The sequence below is a fragment of the Maylandia zebra genome, linkage group LG3 (assembly GCF_041146795.1).
Source record: "Maylandia zebra isolate NMK-2024a linkage group LG3, Mzebra_GT3a, whole genome shotgun sequence".
NCBI classification, from domain to species: Eukaryota; Metazoa; Chordata; class Actinopteri; order Cichliformes; family Cichlidae; genus Maylandia; species Maylandia zebra.
The window spans coordinates 34,884,263-34,903,451 of record NC_135169.1 but is presented as its reverse complement, the minus strand read 5'-3'; the positions used below and the strand labels follow the sequence as shown (position 1 = coordinate 34,903,451).

The 19,189-nt window shown below is 41.6% G+C and overlaps 1 protein-coding gene across 4 annotated transcripts in view; it reads right to left on the bottom strand.

Moving 5' to 3' along the window:
• The window catches only part of chd3 (chromodomain helicase DNA binding protein 3), a 56,383-nt gene that overhangs the window by 12,622 nt on the left and 24,572 nt on the right, over positions 1-19,189 (bottom strand). For 2 of the 4 annotated variants that reach the window (XM_004562672.6, XM_012922279.5), the window contains 15 exons: positions 18,973-19,150; positions 18,628-18,714; positions 18,204-18,289; positions 17,638-17,771; positions 16,546-16,690; positions 14,117-14,279; positions 13,850-14,007; positions 11,996-12,206; positions 11,743-11,859; positions 11,518-11,652; positions 9,939-10,047; positions 8,033-8,165; positions 5,114-5,309; positions 4,120-4,283; positions 3,627-3,753 (listed from right to left, as the gene is read on the bottom strand). In XM_004562672.6, the coding sequence (XP_004562729.2) occupies positions 3,627-3,753; positions 4,120-4,283; positions 5,114-5,309; positions 8,033-8,165; positions 9,939-10,047; positions 11,518-11,652; positions 11,743-11,859; positions 11,996-12,206; positions 13,850-14,007; positions 14,117-14,279; positions 16,546-16,690; positions 17,638-17,771; positions 18,204-18,289; positions 18,628-18,714; positions 18,973-19,150 (2,143 nt within the window). The remainder of the gene's footprint in view (positions 1-3,626; positions 3,754-4,119; positions 4,284-5,113; positions 5,310-8,032; positions 8,166-9,938; positions 10,048-11,517; positions 11,653-11,742; positions 11,860-11,995; positions 12,207-13,849; positions 14,008-14,116; positions 14,280-16,545; positions 16,691-17,637; positions 17,772-18,203; positions 18,290-18,627; positions 18,715-18,972; positions 19,151-19,189) is intronic. The other 2 variants (XM_012922278.5, XM_023153100.3) reach the window with 2 other exon arrangements.

The window sequence follows — 19,189 nt, the reverse complement described above, 5'->3', positions numbered from 1 at the left end:
GCTGTGCTTTATCGTTGCACAATGTGTCATTAGATCCCATAAGTGCTGAGCTGAGTATTGAAGTTTCGAGGCCGGACATGTTAAGAGATGAGAACGCCTTAATATAGCAGCGCAGCACGCTCGTGTTTGATTTGGGTAATGTCTATTTCAGGTGTCTATCTGGCAGCCACATCAGAAAGCTCTGCTGCAGATGGTTTTTTCCGATACGGACTCCTTTCTGGATTTTTAAGGTTTCACAACTAAACCTGCTTAGGGGTGAGGGGGGAGATAAAGTGACTGTTCAGAGTGCCTAAAAGGGCGCTGCTTTAGAAGCCATCAGGTAGCTCTTTCAGTCACACGACACGGCATTAAAATGAAACCCAAGACTCGAGCAATGATCCGAAATCTACGCGTAATGCAAAGACATCCTGAAATACCCGATTCCCCAGGCACGCTCATTTCAGCGAGGCCTCTGCAATATTTTTCCATTTTCTTTTGCCTAATCTTTTTCCACAACAACATAACCATATATAGCTGGAATTCCTTAAATGACATCTTTAAAAATAGGAGCAGCACTTTGGACCGGTTTTGTCCATCAACGGCGCACGTTGCCAAGTAATCAAGTTCTGATCTCTGCGGCCAGATCTGGGCTTCTCCGTCGGGGTGTCTTGGAGGCTGGAGTTGGCGCGCACCCTTTCAAATATGAAACTATAAAAAGTGTGACCGGTGGGATTTGTCTGCTTCTGTTTTCTCACAGGTTTCTTTTGCCAGAGCAGATGGTATAAAAACAAGGAGGACATTAAACAGTGAAAATGAATGGCTCAGTCACGCTAGAGAAAAAAATATGACAGCAACCTCCTTGAGCCTAGGAAAAGTCAGCGGTTGCCCGGTGATTGGATTTTATTTTTTTTTTCACATCTGGAAACTCGTTAGAAGTAGAAGCAACTACCAACAGACTAACCTCAGGGCAACAACTTTCAGTTTGAAGTCGATTGCACAGGATGCCTGGTTGGAGGCAACCTGTCTCCAAACAATTGCAGCCTGACTCAAACAGATTGGAGGTTAGCCAGCAAGACATCAACCTGAGTCAGTCTGCACTGATAAGCTCAACTCGTGTGCAATGCATCTCTTTGCAATAGGGGACTTGACTCAATGCATCTGCATAGTACTTATATTCCTATATAAAAGAAAGCCTTTCTGAGCACCTGTGATATTTTACAGTTAAACTGCTGTTCTGCAGTAACTATGTCACTATCTGTGGAGAAATGTCTGAATTTCTCTTTGGATGTCTGTAGTTAATGTGAATTTCTGAGTATGCAGACTGCAACAGATTTGCAATGTTCACTGTTTCCACCGTTAATGATCATATTATCACAAACAGGTTGAATGTAACTGTCAACTTAATCCAATTTAATCACAAACCAATGCAAACTGATTTGGTTTTCTTTCTGTTTTATTGCTGCCCGACTCACTAAAGTTTCTCTGAGGATAGCAACTGACTGCAAGTAGCAAAAGCCCAGGTTCCCATCTTTGAAGCAGCTATTTGAAAGGCAACAAGACTGAAAGCAATTACAACCATTCATTCCTCAGTGTGACTGTAGCGTAAGGACTAAACCCAGTTAGTGATGCAGTTTAGCAAAAATAAGAACGCTAAAAACTGTTGCAGCAGATTCTGAGATTTAGCCACTAGTAATCAGTAGCATGGGTGAAGCACTTCCCATAATGCAACACAGTACCATCTTTTCATTATACCCTTCATGCCTGGTTAATTACTATAGCTTTCAAGAACTCTTGAAAGCACTTTCTCTTTGCTTTCTATTTTGAAGCGAGCTGAGACTAAAAGATAGTTGTCTGTCACGCTGATCGCTGTGTCAGATTACACAGAGGCATAAAATCCTGCCACTTTATGACTGACAGACATGACAGACTGCACCCGCTGAGTCACGCTTGTCATCCATCAAAACATGTGTGTAACGAGGTGCTAGCTTGTAATTTCCAGGATAGCAAGGAAAGGAAAAGGAACAGAAGATGGCAGCTGAAGCAGTCATTATAATATTGAGTTCTGACCACACAGGCAACATAATTCCTCTTTTGCATTGTCATGATTACAGCTGTACAGAGCTCAGCGGTAGAAAAAAAGATCTCGACAGCTGGAAAAAGCAATCTGAACCGAAGGGAACCGTCGTGGATGACACCAACACATTTTTAACATGCTAGAGCGACACTACAGGAGGCTGTCAGGCATGGAGCCTCGGTTTTAGTCCGTAGGCGAACAGACGGCCCACATCGTCTGGATCGGCCCACGATCGCAGCGTTATCATGTAGTCTGAACCTGGCATTAAATCAGCTCTCCTCAGGCCAAGAGCAGCTGGTGTATAAAAGTGCACTAAAGTTTTCAGTGAATGTTTGGCATGACTGAGTAACTAGACGCCGTAAAGTGTGTGCGCTCAATACAGCTCGTTGGCACGTTTTTACAAATCTGTAGATTTTGCAAACGGTGCCTGCTCCGAGCCTGAAAACAAAAGCAGAACTTTGGCCACATCGTGAACAGAATTTAGAATTTGAAACCAAGGTGGAGTCTTGAGAAATATCAGCGTGCGACTGCTGATAACAAGAAAATTATGAGTAAGTAAGGTAAAAAACACAAAAGGAGCCACCAGAGCGAACAGATCTGTTTACAAATGACACTGGTTAACAGATTTGTTTTGAGTTCTGCTTCATGAGACGTGGAAAAAACTGCACGGTGGTTGTTTTTCTTGGCTTTTAAAAGATGACTGTCTGTGATTGTAAGGCAGCATTTGCAGTCATTCATTCAGACAATGACTCGGAGCAGCTCGGAGCGGCAGGAAGAGATTTGACTGAAAATGATAAACTGAGAGAAGCTCAACAGCAATGAGCGACCATAAACTCTGAGCTCATTTTAAACCTGTGCGAAGTGTGAATTTGCACAACCCCGACCACAATGATCCCTTTGACATCACCAGAGTAATTTTCTCAGACTGGATCCAGACCCAGAAATAAAAAAATTAAAAACAGCACCATGGCTTCCCACAGGTTGATGAGAGCTCCTCCCGATGAGCAGACTGAATTTTTATGTGGAAAAATCGATGGGAAATTACTAAGACAAACTGAATGTTGCGCCTGAGCCAGCAAAACCATCTCCACCGCTGTCAATTATCAGCACGTTAACGAAAAACAAAAACAAACATGACTACGGCCACTTCAGATACAGATTTAACGCACAAAATGACTCTAAAGAACCCTTAAACTGACGCTGCGGCGCTGCTTTGTCCTTAAACATCCTTAAATCACGTGCTGTGATAAGAATCAGTTCCTGAGCCAGAGGCAGAGCTGCACTGACACAGCAACAACACCTCCGCAGAGAAGCATAAATCTGAGTAAAAGTCATCAGCTTGCCAAGTGTCAGACAGATCAAACAAGCTTCTTCTTCTGTGCTATAATTACTGAAGCCCTAATGCCTCGAGATGTTCGATTATCACTCAGTAACTCACCTGTTTGTCTCTCATACGTCCACAAACTGCATTTTCTGCTGACAAAGCTTTTTTTTTTCTTTCTTACTGTCATATTAAGTACACACTTTGGTGCTTTACAGCTGCTACAGTGTCAGCGGCGCCTCAAACACTGACCTGATATGAATGATCCGGGTGGCATCTGACTGTAATTGGCCCCTCCCATGTGTAGGGCGCTCGGGGGCGCGGGTGTGAAGGGGGCTCCGTAGTTCTGAGGGGTTGCGTAGGGTCCTGGAGGTATGGGCTGTGGAGAGAGACCGTGGGAAAGACAAAAAAAAAGGTTTTCTTTAGAAATTCTGCACGTGGTGATTTTAGGAAAATCATAAAATAAAACGAACCCCCTTTTGAGTCGTGCAAGGTGACCAAAATAAAAAGTGCCGAGTAAGCAGCTGGGGAGTTAAAAAGTGCAGGTGGGTGAGGATAATGGGCTCTATGTTTTCATTGGATGTCTTCCATCTATTATTTTTCCACTGAGGGCTGGCAAAGCTCGAGCAGGTTTCAACCTGTCAGCGTTTGTTTGTGTGTGTGTGTGTGTGTGTGTGTGTGTGTGTGTGTGTGTGTGTGTGTGTGTGTGTGTGTGCTGTATTTAGAGGCAGCCTGATGTGCTGACCGGGGATGTGTGCGTCTCTGTGCCCTTGCTGGCCAGTCGGCTGAGGATGCTCCTCTCTGACATCTGCAGGCGGGCGGCGATGGGTGGGACTCTGGACAGCGTGGCCGGTAGCCGAGTCACGTCGGCCTTCATGTCGCTCAGCAGCTCCTCCAACTGGTTCAACACTGCAATGACAACAACAATAAGAAGACCACAATAAGAAGAGCCACCGACCAGGTGCTTCAGCTTCTCATTTTTATTTCGTTTGCTCAAAATCTTCAATTAATATGAAGAAATGTGCTTTTTTTGGAAGGTGGCAGTTCAGGTGTTTCACATCCGAGGCTGCTTCTGTGCTATGAAGGTCAAGACTATAAATAGTCTGCTTAAGCAGCTTTATTTCAACAAGCTGTTGCTTTTCTTTCCTCAAATGCTGAGAATAAATGTTTAAATAGCACATTGTTGATGCTGTTTTTGTAAGAGATTACAGTTCCCATCCTCCGGTATCTGCCTCGCACCCTAACAAGTAATTAATCACCGTCCGCAGCGGTGCTGATAAAAAAAAAAAAAAAAAGGTTTTCGCCTTCATTGCGTTCGGGTCTGTTAAGACGTACGAGACGAGAACAAGACCAGCAGTGTGCTGAGCGTGTTATTCTGTCGACAGCGCGATATAAACATGGACGGGCTTGCAAAGGAGCCAGCGAGGAAATGTTTGGAGCTATCACTTATCATTGTGTAAGCTTATCTGCCTGCCGTTTTTTTGAAGTCAGCTCCAGGCAGAGCGATACGGTCAACTCAGCAGGAAAAGATTGCACAACAGCTGCTGCGAGATACGCCGATCTTTTATCCCCCTCTGATTATCTGCCTGACAATCTTCCCTGCTTTCTCTGAATCCGTCTGCGTGCCTCTGCGCAGATCTGCTTCCCCGACGCAAACGTTTGTGTTAGATTTTGTTCGCTGAACAACACGAAACAATTTCCTCGCAACTCTCGGTGCCTTTCATCCGATCGCTCCTGACCTTTGTGCAGGACAGCGTTGGCTGGCTTGTTTCCCGCCAGGGACTCCTTGCTGAGGTGCTGGTGTGACTCCGCCAGGCACTCCACCTCTGCAAAGCGTGCATTGAGCGCCATGGCCGGGTGGCTGGGATCCTGGGTCATGTTTAGATAAGCTGCCCGCCGCAACTGCTCCTCTATCACCAGCGCCTGCTCCAACAGCTGGAGGATGATGGATCGGGAGGAGGTCAATGGAGAAAGAGCAGAGAAAGGACTGTTTATGAATCCGAGGTCACTGAAACCGCAACATGTATATGTGCTTTGCTATGATTAAAAAAAAACATGTAATTTTAAAAAAAAAAGTGATTTAAGAGTTGTACTGATTGTGGTTTGCACTGTATTCTGGGCCTTCCTGCACACTCTAGGCTCCAAAATGACAGCGCGGTGATGAAGTGCACTTCAACACAGATATCAAGTTACAAAAACATTACAGAGCGCTAAAATTTGCCACTTCAGTTGGTCTGCAAAGCCTCCAGGGCTCTCTTGTTGCGTAACTTACACAATAGTTCCACTCCCAGTCTGGATTTTAATAATGTACCACAGCTACAATTTAGATACCGTCACTGTATTCAGTTAAAGTTAGTAACTTCTATACTCTTGTTCCATATGTGCATTTTATTACATTTATCGTATGTTTATCTTAAATGGAGCTTTAAATAATTTAAAAAATCATATAAAAAGTTTTTAAAATCTAAAGTTTGGTTATAAAATCAACACAACAGGCCGTAAAAGTACGGCTGAAGCAGATCTAGTACCTGAGGAAAAACTGCTTGTTTAAGTTTTTGTTTGTGTATAAAAAAAATGTAAAGATTTGCTTCCATTATTTATTTATAAATCACAATCTTAATTTAATGTAAGTAATTTTGAGGGTTGGACTGTTGTTGGGTCAAACTGGCACTGTCGAGATCGCAGCTGGACCAGTTTATCAGCAGGCTGATATTATCTGCATTTATAATGGCAAATAAATGCACATTTAAAAAGGAGAGAATAGATAATGGATTGCATTTATATAGCGCTTTTCTAGGCACCCAAAGCGCTTTACAATTCCACTATTCATTCACTCTCACATTCACACACTGGTAGAGGCAGCTACAGTTGTAGCCACAGCTGCCCTGGGGCAGACTGACAGAAGCGAGCCTGCCATATCGCGCCATCGGCCCCTCTGGCCAACACCAGTAGGCAGCAGGTGAAGTGTCTTGCCCAAGGACACAACGACCGAGACTGTCCGAGCCGGGGCTCGAACCGGCAACCTTCCGATTACAAGATGAACTCCCAACTCTTTGAGCTTTGAGCTAGATGATACAAAGACTACGAGTGTTGGTGTTGCATAGCTTTTCCTTTAGAGAGCACTTTGCAGCTTCACTACTGGCAACCCATGTATCTGTTAAGCTGCAATCAATGAGCAACTGAGCCAAACAGAAACTGGCAGTGAATCAGTAAATAAGTAACTATACATAACAAATATTTGGGAAATCTGTTTATATTTTTCAACTCTAAAAGGAAAAAAAAAAATCAGCAGATATATATTGGAATATCAGACTTTTAACTCACCAAATATCGGTACCAATATCGGTCGGGCTCTAAGGAAGGTCCCACATGGGTAATTGAGAGGGACTTTTTTCACATTTTTAAACCAATCAACCAATTTATTAATGGAAAACTTAATCAGGGTGAACACACTGCATCCTGTCCTAATGGTGGAAATGCTGCGATTAACAATGTGCCATCAACACTCAACAAAATATGTTTCTAAACATAAAAAATACATAAAAATACATTTATTTGTAATTTAAAACACCATGTTTGTTTTAAAGGTATGATATAAATATCCTTAAACAAAAGTTATCTATAATCACACAAAGTGTGTCCAGATCAAACGAGAAAAGTCTATCAAGACTGATAATGATGAGAAAACACTGAATGAATCAGCACATTATACTTACTGGCGTAATTTGACAGTAAGTATATAACCACACACCTGATTGAAAAAATACTGCTAATAATAAGATGTGACACAAAGTCCTTATTACATTCTTAATAATGCAGCGTAATTAATAATTCAGACAGTGGTTAATTAAAAACAGTGAATTAATAAACCAGCGTCACACTTAGCCAATAAGAAAACTGACAAAACAGATGACCTTGGCTCTATTTATACTGAAATCTACAAATCTTCTCAATTTTCGTACAAATTTCTTATGTTTTTTTTTTTAACAATGTCTTAGTTGGCATACTAATAATAAAGGCCTCTCATGATTAATCCAGCTTCGTGAGTAAATGCACTTTATGTGTGTATGGGTATCTGTGTGTGGGTCCTGGTAAAGGGAGTTATTTGTAGTAAATGCATTGCAAAAGCTGTCGTGTTACACAACCAATTACAATTAAGACAGCGTGATCAGAAATCGTTTTATTTTCTGCTGTCCTGTGCATTCTCGATGGCAGGTTTACCCCCCATGAAAGCCTACAATAATTTAGCGAGAAAATAAATGAGAAACGACGAGGCTGAGGCAGAAAAAGCGATGCGATGCAGTAAATGAGGATGTTGAGTGCAGGATCTGAAACATGTGCGCCGCTCAAAAACAGGATGAGAGCTCTTCCAGAAATGCAGCGGTCAGCAATACCATTCAGCTAATATGTGGGTCTAGGGGCATCTGTCATCCGACCATCAACCGAGTCAAGTGATCGAAGACACTGGACCGCAAGGCTTTTTATAGCGACTGAAACCATCCGCTGTCGTGTTCACGGCACACCACGTTCCCGCATACGTGGTATGAATTTGTATTCAACATGTGAGACCTTTGAGAGCTTGGAGGAAACTGACATTTATAAAATGTGCGAGTCTAATGTTGAACGCAAGAAGTGAAGGTTTTCGTGACACATCTTACCTTGAAGCGCCGAGCCAGGAACTTGTTCTTCATTTCCAGGAAGTTGCCTTTATTCGCCTGCGTCTTGAAAGGCTCGTTGATGATGGCGAACTGGGGATCATTCTGGATGTCCTGCCACCGAGCGTAGCCGTGACTGGCGCTGAGGTCAAGGGTCATGTTAACAACACTTTGGGAATAAGACCATAGAAAGTATCTAACTAAGCACACAACATCACCCTGAAGCTCAACAAGGAGCACTTTTAGACATTTGGTGCATTGGGGAGAAGTATTAACAACATGGGACAGATTTGGAAAATGTGAAGGAGGGCATTAATCTTTGTATTTATGTATTTTAATTATTTAATCATTTTAATTGTATTCTCATAGATTTTGAGATTTTCTTTTTCCTATATCAAGACATCTCAGGGAATAAATGTTTAGTTAAATGTCTTTACAAGGACAGAAAGTGGAGTTTGTTGGTCCGGCGTGGTAAAGATCAAAGTAGTCTGTGTGTGGCCCTCAGTGTAAAATGAGTTTGACATCCCTGGCTTAAAATAAAAACTAGAAAAAGAGAAAAAACTTAATTGCAAACATCTGTAGTTTCATCAGAGGTTATAGGATCATTTGTGCTGCTTTCTTATAGCTATCCTATGCTAACCTAATACTGAGTTGTATGAAAAGGAGGAAAGGTGGCCCCTGTAGCCTGCAACACACATGCAGTTAATGGATTGCCTTCATTCCATCTCTAACCATGTTTTTCGGTGGCTATGGCTCAGGAGGTAGAGTGGGCTCTATGCTAACTTTAAAGTTGGTGTTTTGCATGTCAAAGCATCCTTGCAGATGATGCAGAATCCCCTGATGCCTCTATTGGAGTGTGAATGTTAAACAAGGTGCTTAATTAGATAAGCATAGTGGTATATAAGTACCTGCTAAGCACTAACTTTGCCATTTTGGAAGCTTAACGTAATTGCCTTTAAAGCCCAAATCAGATAATGATGTTTAATGGCTGCAGCTGATCGGTTTAGCTTTAAAGCATGAAGGCCAGAAACAAAGAAAAAGCAAGTCTTACTCTGTCTAGAGTTATAAAAAAAATCCACCTTTCTTTACTTTAGTTAGTTTAAAGTTAATGAAGAAGAAACAGTAAATTATTTTCTTAATATCTTCAGCACCACACAGAAAAAATTGACCACTTTTGACCTTTACTGCAAGCAGCGAAACTTGATGCTTAAAAAAGAAGCAAAAGCAGAAGTGCTAAAAACTTAAGATCTCACTTAGGACTGACTCCAAAAGTGAGTCAATTCCTTTAAATTCCTATAGACGTCACGCATCGGCTGGTATCTGTCCATGTGATGCAACCACACCATTGGGATGCAGCTTACTTGGAAGCAAGCGAGCCTCATTTGATGACTTTGCACAGGAGCCTCTTGCTCAAGTTCGGCCACTTCTGGCTCCAAAACCAACATGGCAACAGCCCAAATGCCACACTCGGGCTTTAAAATAGAAGTCCACAAAACAATGGCATTGCACAAAGATAAGTAGCATCTTCTAATCTTACTCTCACACAGAATGAAAACAAAGGCGAGTTTCCTTCCAAAATGGAGCTATTCTTCTAAGCGTGTTTTTTTACATTTTAATTTCACCTCTAAGCAGACTTCAGGCAGACTTCTATTTCAGTCTATACAGGCCTCAGCATCAGCTTGTAGAATAATGAAACCTGAGTTTAATGTGAATACTCCACAGCCTTAATGACCATAATAGAGAGAGCAACATGAACTAAATGACCCTCCACATCAGTGTCCAGCAGACACACAGCTTGCTGTTTACTGAGGTCTGGCCGGCTTGTTGACTTATTACGCTGGGCTTCTGCCGGCCGATAGAAAAATAAACCCGCCAGGGTCATCGCCCGAGCAACTGCCATCAAGGATACATCACGATTCCTGCCAACAGCCAGAAGTCGTGCCGGCGGTGCCAGATCTCGTTCATCTTCCCCGAAGAGATGGCAGCCCGCTCCTCGTTCTGCCAGAGAGTGTGCAGCTCTGCGGAGAGAAGCGAGCACAAGGTAAAGAACACGAGGCGGGTTTACACGGTGCGCCCAGAGCTTTTCTGGGGCCGCGATCAAGGAGGAGATAATTCTGGCTCAGTGCTGCTTTTGTACTGAAGCTCTGGAACACAAGGGGAATGTTTTGCTCGTTCGTTTAATGTTGTTTGGACTGCTTGGCAACGTTTTTGGACAAACTGGATATTTTCACCCTCACACCTTTTTCACTTGATTAGCAGGGGGGGTGTTTCAAACACAAAGCCAGTATTCAGACAGAGAAAGTGAACTGAGAGTCGTAGGACAAAATGCAACAGATGTAGAGAAGTCTTATTATCTGACAATGTTTTTTAAATATCTTGTTCTAGTTTTGGGGAAGTTCATAAAAGAAGTATCATAGAAATATGAGCGGAAGCATGACGCTTGAACAAGCTTTATGGAAATTCCTATGAAATTTAGCAGAACACTTGTTCACACATGTTTCCTTGATTGTTTCTTCTGATTACCACTGAAACACTTCCAAAAAAAAATAAAAAATTTACACAGGAGAATAAAGCTGCTAATGAAGGAAATGTTGATGCATGACATCATATACAGTAGTGTGAAACAGCCTTGACCCCCCCCCCCCCTCATTTCTTTAGATTTTGCTAGGAAAATGGGAAATACCTGCAGCAGTTTGTTAAAACGTGCAAATCTACATGAAATACGGTGTATAAAGCAAAAACGAGAGTTTGTGCGGCTTCTTGAAGGACATTCAAAGCTCAAAAATGATACATTTCACTCCATCAGACCTGTTTCACTGATTTTTCAGTCCAGTTCTTGTGTAATTTGGCATGTCCCTGCTTTTTCTCGCTGCTTCTCTTTCCACCCTTCCACTGAGACCATTTCTGATAAAGTTTCAGTGAACAACAGAGCCAAGTCAACTGAAGGGCCAGATGTATCTCTGAGGTCCTGTGTCAGGGCTCTGCTGGATTTTTTCCTATTTCTTAAAGACGCTCTGGGAAAGAATCTAATTGGTGCTAAAAAACTTTTTTTTTTATATCTGTCAAACTATGTTTATAGATTCAACTAAAGAAACAAACTGTGTTTTTGTGACAAAGTGTGCAAAGACATACTTTAAAATTGGCTCTGTGCTACGTTTTCTGAATCACAAAATTGGTTCATCACTTGATTTAGGGGCCTTTTTGTGCTCTGGGCTAATGACTTATATGTCAGTGTCAAGGAGCTTAAGGGTCAAACAAAAAAAAAACATTCCTCTGAAAATGGCAAGGTAGAAGAACTGTTTTAAAAATGAGTGAAAAAGCAGCCAATGTCCAAAGATAAACTTTGAAACACCTTCAGAAAGCTCAGAAAACTATCGCGCAGCACCACTTTAAAAAAATTAAAGAAACTCCGGCTCCCTGGAGGCAAAAAAAAAATAAAGAAATGAGGGTTGAATCAGGATCTGTATTCCAGATCTGCTGTAACTAACCAGTGAAGCCACCGTCTGCGATGTTGAACATGAAGCGAGGTCGCTCAGTCGGGGGCTTCCCGTTACCCTTCGGCGCCTCCTCCTTCGCTGCTTTGACTTCTTTTCCAGCATCCTTTTCACCTTTGACCTCCTCTGCTATCAACGACAGCAGTAAAAATGTTAATTAGTTTGTTATTGCAGCATACCGTTACACGTCTAACCACCAGGAACTGAACAGACACGCACCTTTCTTCACATCAGACACTTCAGTCTTATCCTTGGCATCTGTTGTTTCCGTTGTGGTAGGTGTTCCCTCCTGCTTTTCTTTTTCTTTCTCTTTCTCCTCCCCAACCCTTTCTCCTTCTGCAAAAACAAAAGGACCTGAGTCACATAAACCTGTTTTATGTGTTTGTGCATGTCAAACTTGAACTCACAATACAACAAAAAGTCTTATAATGTTTGGGCTTATCAAGTTTCCTTTTCTTTTTTTTGGGTTCACCTGATTTCTCCTCTTTAACTTCTGAATCCTGCTTAGATGTGTGTTTAGTCTCGTCTTTAGTCTCCTCCTGTGCTTTCTTCTCCTCTGTAGAGGCAGCTGGGTTATCGGTCGTGTCTTTCTTCTCGTCCTCTTTCGTGTTGCTGTCGTCTTTGCTTTCAGTTTTTTGAACGGAAGACACATGTTGCGATGTTTCTTTTGTGGAGTAGGAAAGCTGCGGAGAATAAAACAATGCAATATCACATAATCTTGTTTGCAGTCATGTGCCAAAATCTTCACGCCAGAAGTAAATACTGTATATAAAGACAGCCAGTTTGATGTCACCAAAGTCACGAGAGTGAATCTGAGTAGTGCAACTTCTCAATCACAAGGCAGGACAATCCTAAAACACACCCTGCTTTATTATCTTTTTCACTCTAATGCTGATCATCCTTCTAGCCATTTTCTCCCGCTTATCCAATTCAGTGTCATGGTTCGGCCTATTCTAGCAGCCATAAGGTGAGAAGCGGGTCACACTATGGACAGATTACAGGTCGCCGGTCTCTTGCACGGCTAACACAGAGGGGGTTTCAAGAGTATTCACAGTCACATCCAAACCTATGGAAATTTCACAGTCACCAGTAAACCGAACCCCACTACCCGTAGTTCTTTGGACTCTTGGAGGAAGCCGGATTACCCCGAGAGGGCCCACGCAGACATGAGGAGAAAATGCAAATTCCACACAGAAAAGAACCGGCCAGGCGGCCCAGGACATCGTAACAGTCAAGTAAACAAGACCCCAGTCACACAGGCCTAGAGACATGTTGGCAACTACCAGTCATTAAGGAGAAACGTGCTTTCCCCAAACACGGTGGTAAAAACTGTCAATGGAAGTGATGGACTTGTCTGCAAACACTGGTAAACTGCTCTAAGAAACTGAGCGTGACACAAACTCGACAGGTTGAGTTCAATTCAATTCAGTTTTATTTATTTGTCACTAAATCAGAACAACAGTTGCCTCAAGGTGCTTTATTTTGTAAGGTAAGGAAGGACTCTATATTAACAGAGAGACAGCCCCAACAATCAAACAACTCATTTGCTAACAGTTGGAAGGAAAAAGTCCCTACAAGCAACCATGGCAATCTGCTAGCAACCAAAGCAGTCACCGGGAACCACTCCCAACCAGTCAGGGGATACGTTTCCCTAGCAACCAGAAGTTGTCACATCCCATATGGCCAACAACTCTCGAGCATATTTGCAGAACGTCCCGTGAGAAAGCCCCACATTTGCAACCAGAAGAGTCGCCCTCTGCTGGCTGTTAAACAGAACGCAGGTTAAGATGCACCATAACTGGCTTTTCAGTCCTATATCCATCTTTTATATACAGTCTACGGTCACACAGGGAGAAATCTCTTCGATGGCCACAATAAATCTTCTAATTAGCTTAATAAATTTATACAAAAAAATTGCACAATTTGTTGTGGAAACATGCTACATCAGAGAAATAATAAGGTAATAAACAGACCACCTGTTCATTTGCCACTATGGCCTTAATAGTCTTAAAATTTGAGTGGTGGAATATTTTTTTTGTGTTTTTCTGTCTTTTAAGCTTTAAACTGAGTACCATACTGCATGAAACTGCTGATACCGTGAAACTGATTGCATAGATAATTTTAAGACTGCAATGCCTGCATGTAAAATATAATTTTTAATTAAAGTGAAAGGAGGATATGTGCAACAAATAAGAGATTTGTGAAATAAGTCAGAGGTTTTACTGACAAAACAGAAATATGCATAAATATTAAGATTATTGGAATAATTGAGAAGACACTGTACTGCATGCAGGTTTTGATTTGCATTTTGAGGACCAAGTCCCACCTCTGTAGGGTCTGCAGTTTTGTTGCCATCCACCTCTTTCCTTTCGTCCTTCTCCTTCAGTTTCTCTTTTTCCACAAGGGCCTCAACGTCCTCCTTGTCCTCCTCCTTTTCTCCCTCCTTCCCATTCTTTTCCATCTTCTCTGCAGGAGCAGGGGTCGCTGCATTTGTTCATACACGTAAAATCATTTGCACATTACACATCAACCATGCTTTTATTTACGTGGAGCGCCCTCTGCTGGCCGCTGTTATTGGATGTTTTTGGGTTACCTGGCTTTGAGGTGCACGGTGTGTTGTTATAGCTGGCATCTGGGGTGGGCGTGGCGGTTTTCACCGCAGGAGAAGAGGCCCTGGAGGAGGATTTGTCTATGCTAACCTCAGACTTGAGCTCTGGAAGACTCCACCGACCGTTGATGTGCTCAAACTCCTGGATCTGAACACAAAACATGAAACACTCAGTAAAAAAAAAAAATAAAAAACTTGGCACCCACGCACTTTACCTAATACCACCTCCTTTAAACACACCACCTACATGCCCTGTTTGCCTGGCAGTATATCACACAATCCCTCTGGCACAGATAGCAGATCAGGATGTGTACACGTTTAAACAAGTTGGACTGAAAACTGGAAAGAAGATGTTTCGATAAACTAAGATAAACTGAGAAAGTGGAAGCAGCAAAGAAATCAAAGGGTATTTAGAGATGTAATGATTGATCGTTTCACATGAAAGAGGTCTATTTCTTCTTTTCTTCAAAAACACCTATAAACAAAAAAATCTGGATGTGCTTTATCATCATTATATTTATCCAAACTTTCTTACATACGATTTGTAGTTGCAATTATTCTACGTTAGTCTTTCAGCGTATTTACATTCAGTAATTTACTCTCCGTGCAGTAGTTTTCAGCAGTTACCTGCACAGTCCAGCGTTCCCACTTTGCATTTAACTGCACAAGATATTTTTGCACAAGATATTCACAATATTACTGTTAATTCTCCACAGCTGAATGAGAGCTGAGTTCATGATATGCTTGAGTAAACTGGACATTTTCTGTTATGGCAAGAATTGCAAGGGCAATCTCTTTGCTGAGGTGTTTATTTACCCCTGATTATCATGGTTTTCATATTTTGGATAGAGAAACACATAAATCTGACAAGCATGGTCAAGTGCAAGCTGCACAGACAGAAAGAAACTTGGATAAACAACACTAAAATTTTGTAAATGGAAAAATACTAGATGATGTTCTGGCCCCAATATAGACCAGTAAGTAGGGAAGAGATCCAGGAAGCATTTATGCACACAACAGTCTGATCTCTCTAATGCCCAATGAGAGGTACAAGATCCACATATCACACACCAGCAGACTAGTGAACACATTTTTCCCCCTATAACCGTAAAACTATTAAATAAATAACAGATACACTCAACAAATGAGCAATGCATACTGCAAAAGTGCATGTCTCTGTAGTGTTGTAGTAGTAGTGTTGTTCATATAAATCTTTACTTGCACTGGTACAAAACACACTGGAGTCTTAGTTAGCACACTTAATGTTTTTCACATTTCACAAGACCCTATTTACACAATCAGAGCAACAATAAACACCTTAAACTCTGAATCTTTATCTGAGCTATAAAAGCTACTAATGCAGTTTTAAGAAGTACTTTTTGTTTCTGCTGCTGTTCGATGTTCCAAGCATTTATTTAACTCAAAGGAAAGACTCTGACACAGAGCCAGCAGGGAGCAACAAACACAACTGCTGGGTTTCTCCTGCTTCCATTTATTATCGAACTGTTCTCTACTGACACATAATATAAACTGTCACCTAATGAATCAGCGAGAGACACAGTTTGACTTTTTTATAGGATAAAGATGGCATCTGAGCCTACACGCACACGTAGTTAGTCAGAAATAACAAAGCCAATCCTTTTAGAAATAGTGTGGTGACACTCAGATTAGGAAAAACGCAAACTGCTCCCTTTACTTCAAACTGATTTTTAATTTTTGATCCAAATTATTTCCAGTAACAGTTCAGTAGTTATTGCATATTATAATAAGCCCCTTTTTTCTCTACTAAATTCTACACCCTTGTCAGAAATTCAAGTATTGACATCTCACTGCTGACAAATTTAAAATTTTGCAGGGTGAAAGAGAATAAGAAGGTGCAGCTGCATACTTCCAACTCTTTAGCCATGCAACCAAATGGTGACTATCCTGCTGTTGTGTGGAAATCTGCAGGATGTAAAGTCTGCTTTGCAGCACTGTATACCTGTTTGCCATCACAGTCACAGTTTGCCCATTTTACAGAAGTGGCTGGTGGTTATGAGGGAGTTACTAACCTGTGTGACTAGGGCTTAGCAGTGAATGTCAAGACAAATGAATCTCCAGCAAACACTTGCCAACCAGTTGGGGAATACACATTATCCCCTTGTGACCGGTGGCTGACAGATGGTTGCCGCCTGATCTTTAGGTTTGTGTGACGGGGCCTTATTAAAAGAGCACGAGTTTGTTTGATTGTACTCCAAACAGACACACCAGTCGTATTTTTTCCATACCAAATTGCGTTTCCTGGAATATTAAACCACACATCTTGTTATTAAAGTGATTCCCCCAGAGAATACTCTTGAGGATGAGAGCTGTCATAACTTGCATCATTCACCTCATCTGTCTGCAACTAGGAAAGGCAACAGGTTTCGTCTAACCTTCTTCTTGAGGAGTGACATGACGCCAATACGTGTGAGAACTGGCTGTCGACACAGTCCTTCTCTTGGGACGCCATCGGCGAACGTCTCGGCTCCATCGGCGACGGGCTCGCACAAGTGGCGCATGAAGAGAGACACGTAAGCTCTGGGAAAGAAGAAGGCAGAGATAGATGAACATACTGGACTTAGAGGAAGTTTAAAAGCTTGACCTTGATAGTGTGGAGGACCAAGACCACCATAATAAAAAACAAAAGCATATTTGAATATTATATCTTAATAACATTTTGTATTTTCTCCTAGTTATTTTCACAGCACTGTTCACTTTTGTGTTTAATTCCTTTATGCAGCATGTGATGTGTATATTATGTATGTATGGAAATAGTGTCTGTTAATAAAGTATGCTGCAAAGCATGAACGTGTGGTCGGGTCTGCTGTGGATTTATTACAAGCATCATGCCAGGATCTAACTTGTGAATGATGGTAAGGATAGGGCTGATGCTTTCATTCAGGTTTATGTCTGGTTCTCTTTATCAGCTCATCACAGCTGTTTCACCATCTGCTGCAAAGCCAACAAATTACATATGCATCATTTCTTTAAAAACACCCTTTATAACTGCAGGATGTTATAGTCGCCCCCTAACCCTGGTGCATAACTGCCATTATCAAGTTCAAAGAAAAAGCTACACAACTTTTTAGTGGGAATTCTGATGTTAACAATCAGAATTTAGACAAAATTGTACACAAAGTAAGAATATTTTTAAGATTTTTTTGTGAGTCGCCCGAAGCTTCGAATCCAGTTCATTGCTCTTTTATTACTGGCAGCTTCACAATGAAACAGACTGTTTAATGGCATGATGCAATGTTGGAACAGAATGAATTGGATTATCACCCACTGAGCCGTGACATCTCTGTCACTGGATAGCGAGCGCGAAAAGTAGAAGTCAGTTTCTGATATGATTGTTCTTTGCACTGCAGAGTGTTTTAAGATGTGCATTTCGTGCATTTAATTCCTTGTGAATCTACAAAATGATGTGTAATAATTTTAATTTTGTGGGTTTTGGTCCTCCGTGTAATAAACTGTCTGTTACTTACTTGAATTCTTTCTCAGTCTTGCCTTTAAGGTCTCTTACAAGCCACTGAGAAGAGAAAGCATCCTGAGATGGCATCCCCCAGCGCATTACAGCATTCAGGAAAGCTTTGCGCTGGCGTGTGTTAAAGCCCAGAACCTATTGAAAGAACAGTTTATATATGTGAACTACTATTATCCTAGAGCTTGATTGAAAATGCCAGAATGAAAAACTTTTTCATAATCTTGCAGACACTTTTGTGTTTTTAAAACCTCCCAGGGCCTTTTCTGTTTAAGTCTGACTCTTTGATAATGCTAAAATAAACTCTAAGTCCAATCTTTAACAGTGCAGGAGATCATTATCACGTCCACCATAATCAGGATGATGAATGAGCTTAGAAGGTTCAGAGCTATTGAAGAAGTAATTGCTTTGCCGCCATCTCCAATAAAGGATCATTCGGTTTTTAAAGATCGCTGAAAAAATAACCGTGAATGCTAGTTCGCTTTAAAAAAAAAAAGCCTGACAGATTTCAGAAATATCACAATTTAAAATAAAACAAATGAGTAAGACTAGTTCCAGAGCTGTACAAACCTCAAGGTTGCCTCCCACCCTGGCCAGAAGAGGAGGCAGAGGTTTATCTTTGTCATTCCTCAACTGCCGACGTGATTGCCGTCGTCCTGTGCAAAAAATTAGGCAACAAAAATGACGCACGTAAGAATATTTGCTACAAAAAAGACAGATGCGCTCAATAAAACATGTTCTTTATTTATTTCTACATTTTGCAACCCGGCAGTTATTCGTGTCAACCAAGAGTTAAAAACTTCTGATAAGCCTGAAGCATTTTGGTTTGAATTTTTGGCAAGCCAACTTGTTCTGCTCTGCCAGGGAACTGTAACAACTAAATCAAATTCAAGCTGTAATTCAACACAGGCCTGAGAGCGTGTCCTACAAAATATATATTTCGACTTTCACAAGCAGCTCTGCTCGATCTGATGCCTCCGATTCTTTTCCTTACCTTCTGGCCGATCATCAAAGTCCTCGTCCTCCTCCTCAGAACCCACCGAGTACTCGGACTGGTTATCTGAAATGTCAGCATGCCACTCTGAAACAGCACACGGTGGTCTGTCAATAGGCCAGGCCCATTCACTTCCACTGTGCAAGTCATAACTCAAAAAGCACACACACATAATCTGAGACCTCATTATTTTTCTACTTCGATCCTCAGATTAACATAATAAATCTTACATCCATTCTTAGGTCCACGTGAACGAGGACCCATGTTCACATCCAGGGCTTCCTACTCCTAAGCATCATTCTGTTATGTGGAGTTTCTTCATCTTACACGAGACTCGCCCCCTACCTTGGTCTTCCTGTGCAGCATCATTGTAGTTGACAGGCTTGCGGTTCCTCTTTCCTTTACCAAGTTTGCTTGCCAGATCCTCTTGTTGCTGTTCGTAGTGATGCCGCAAAAGCTTCTCCCAATAATCTGGGTCCACGTTCTCCTCCTGTTTGATTATCTCCCGCTCAATCTCCTCGATCTGCAGCATTAAACATGTATGTGCAAAGAAATGCTACAC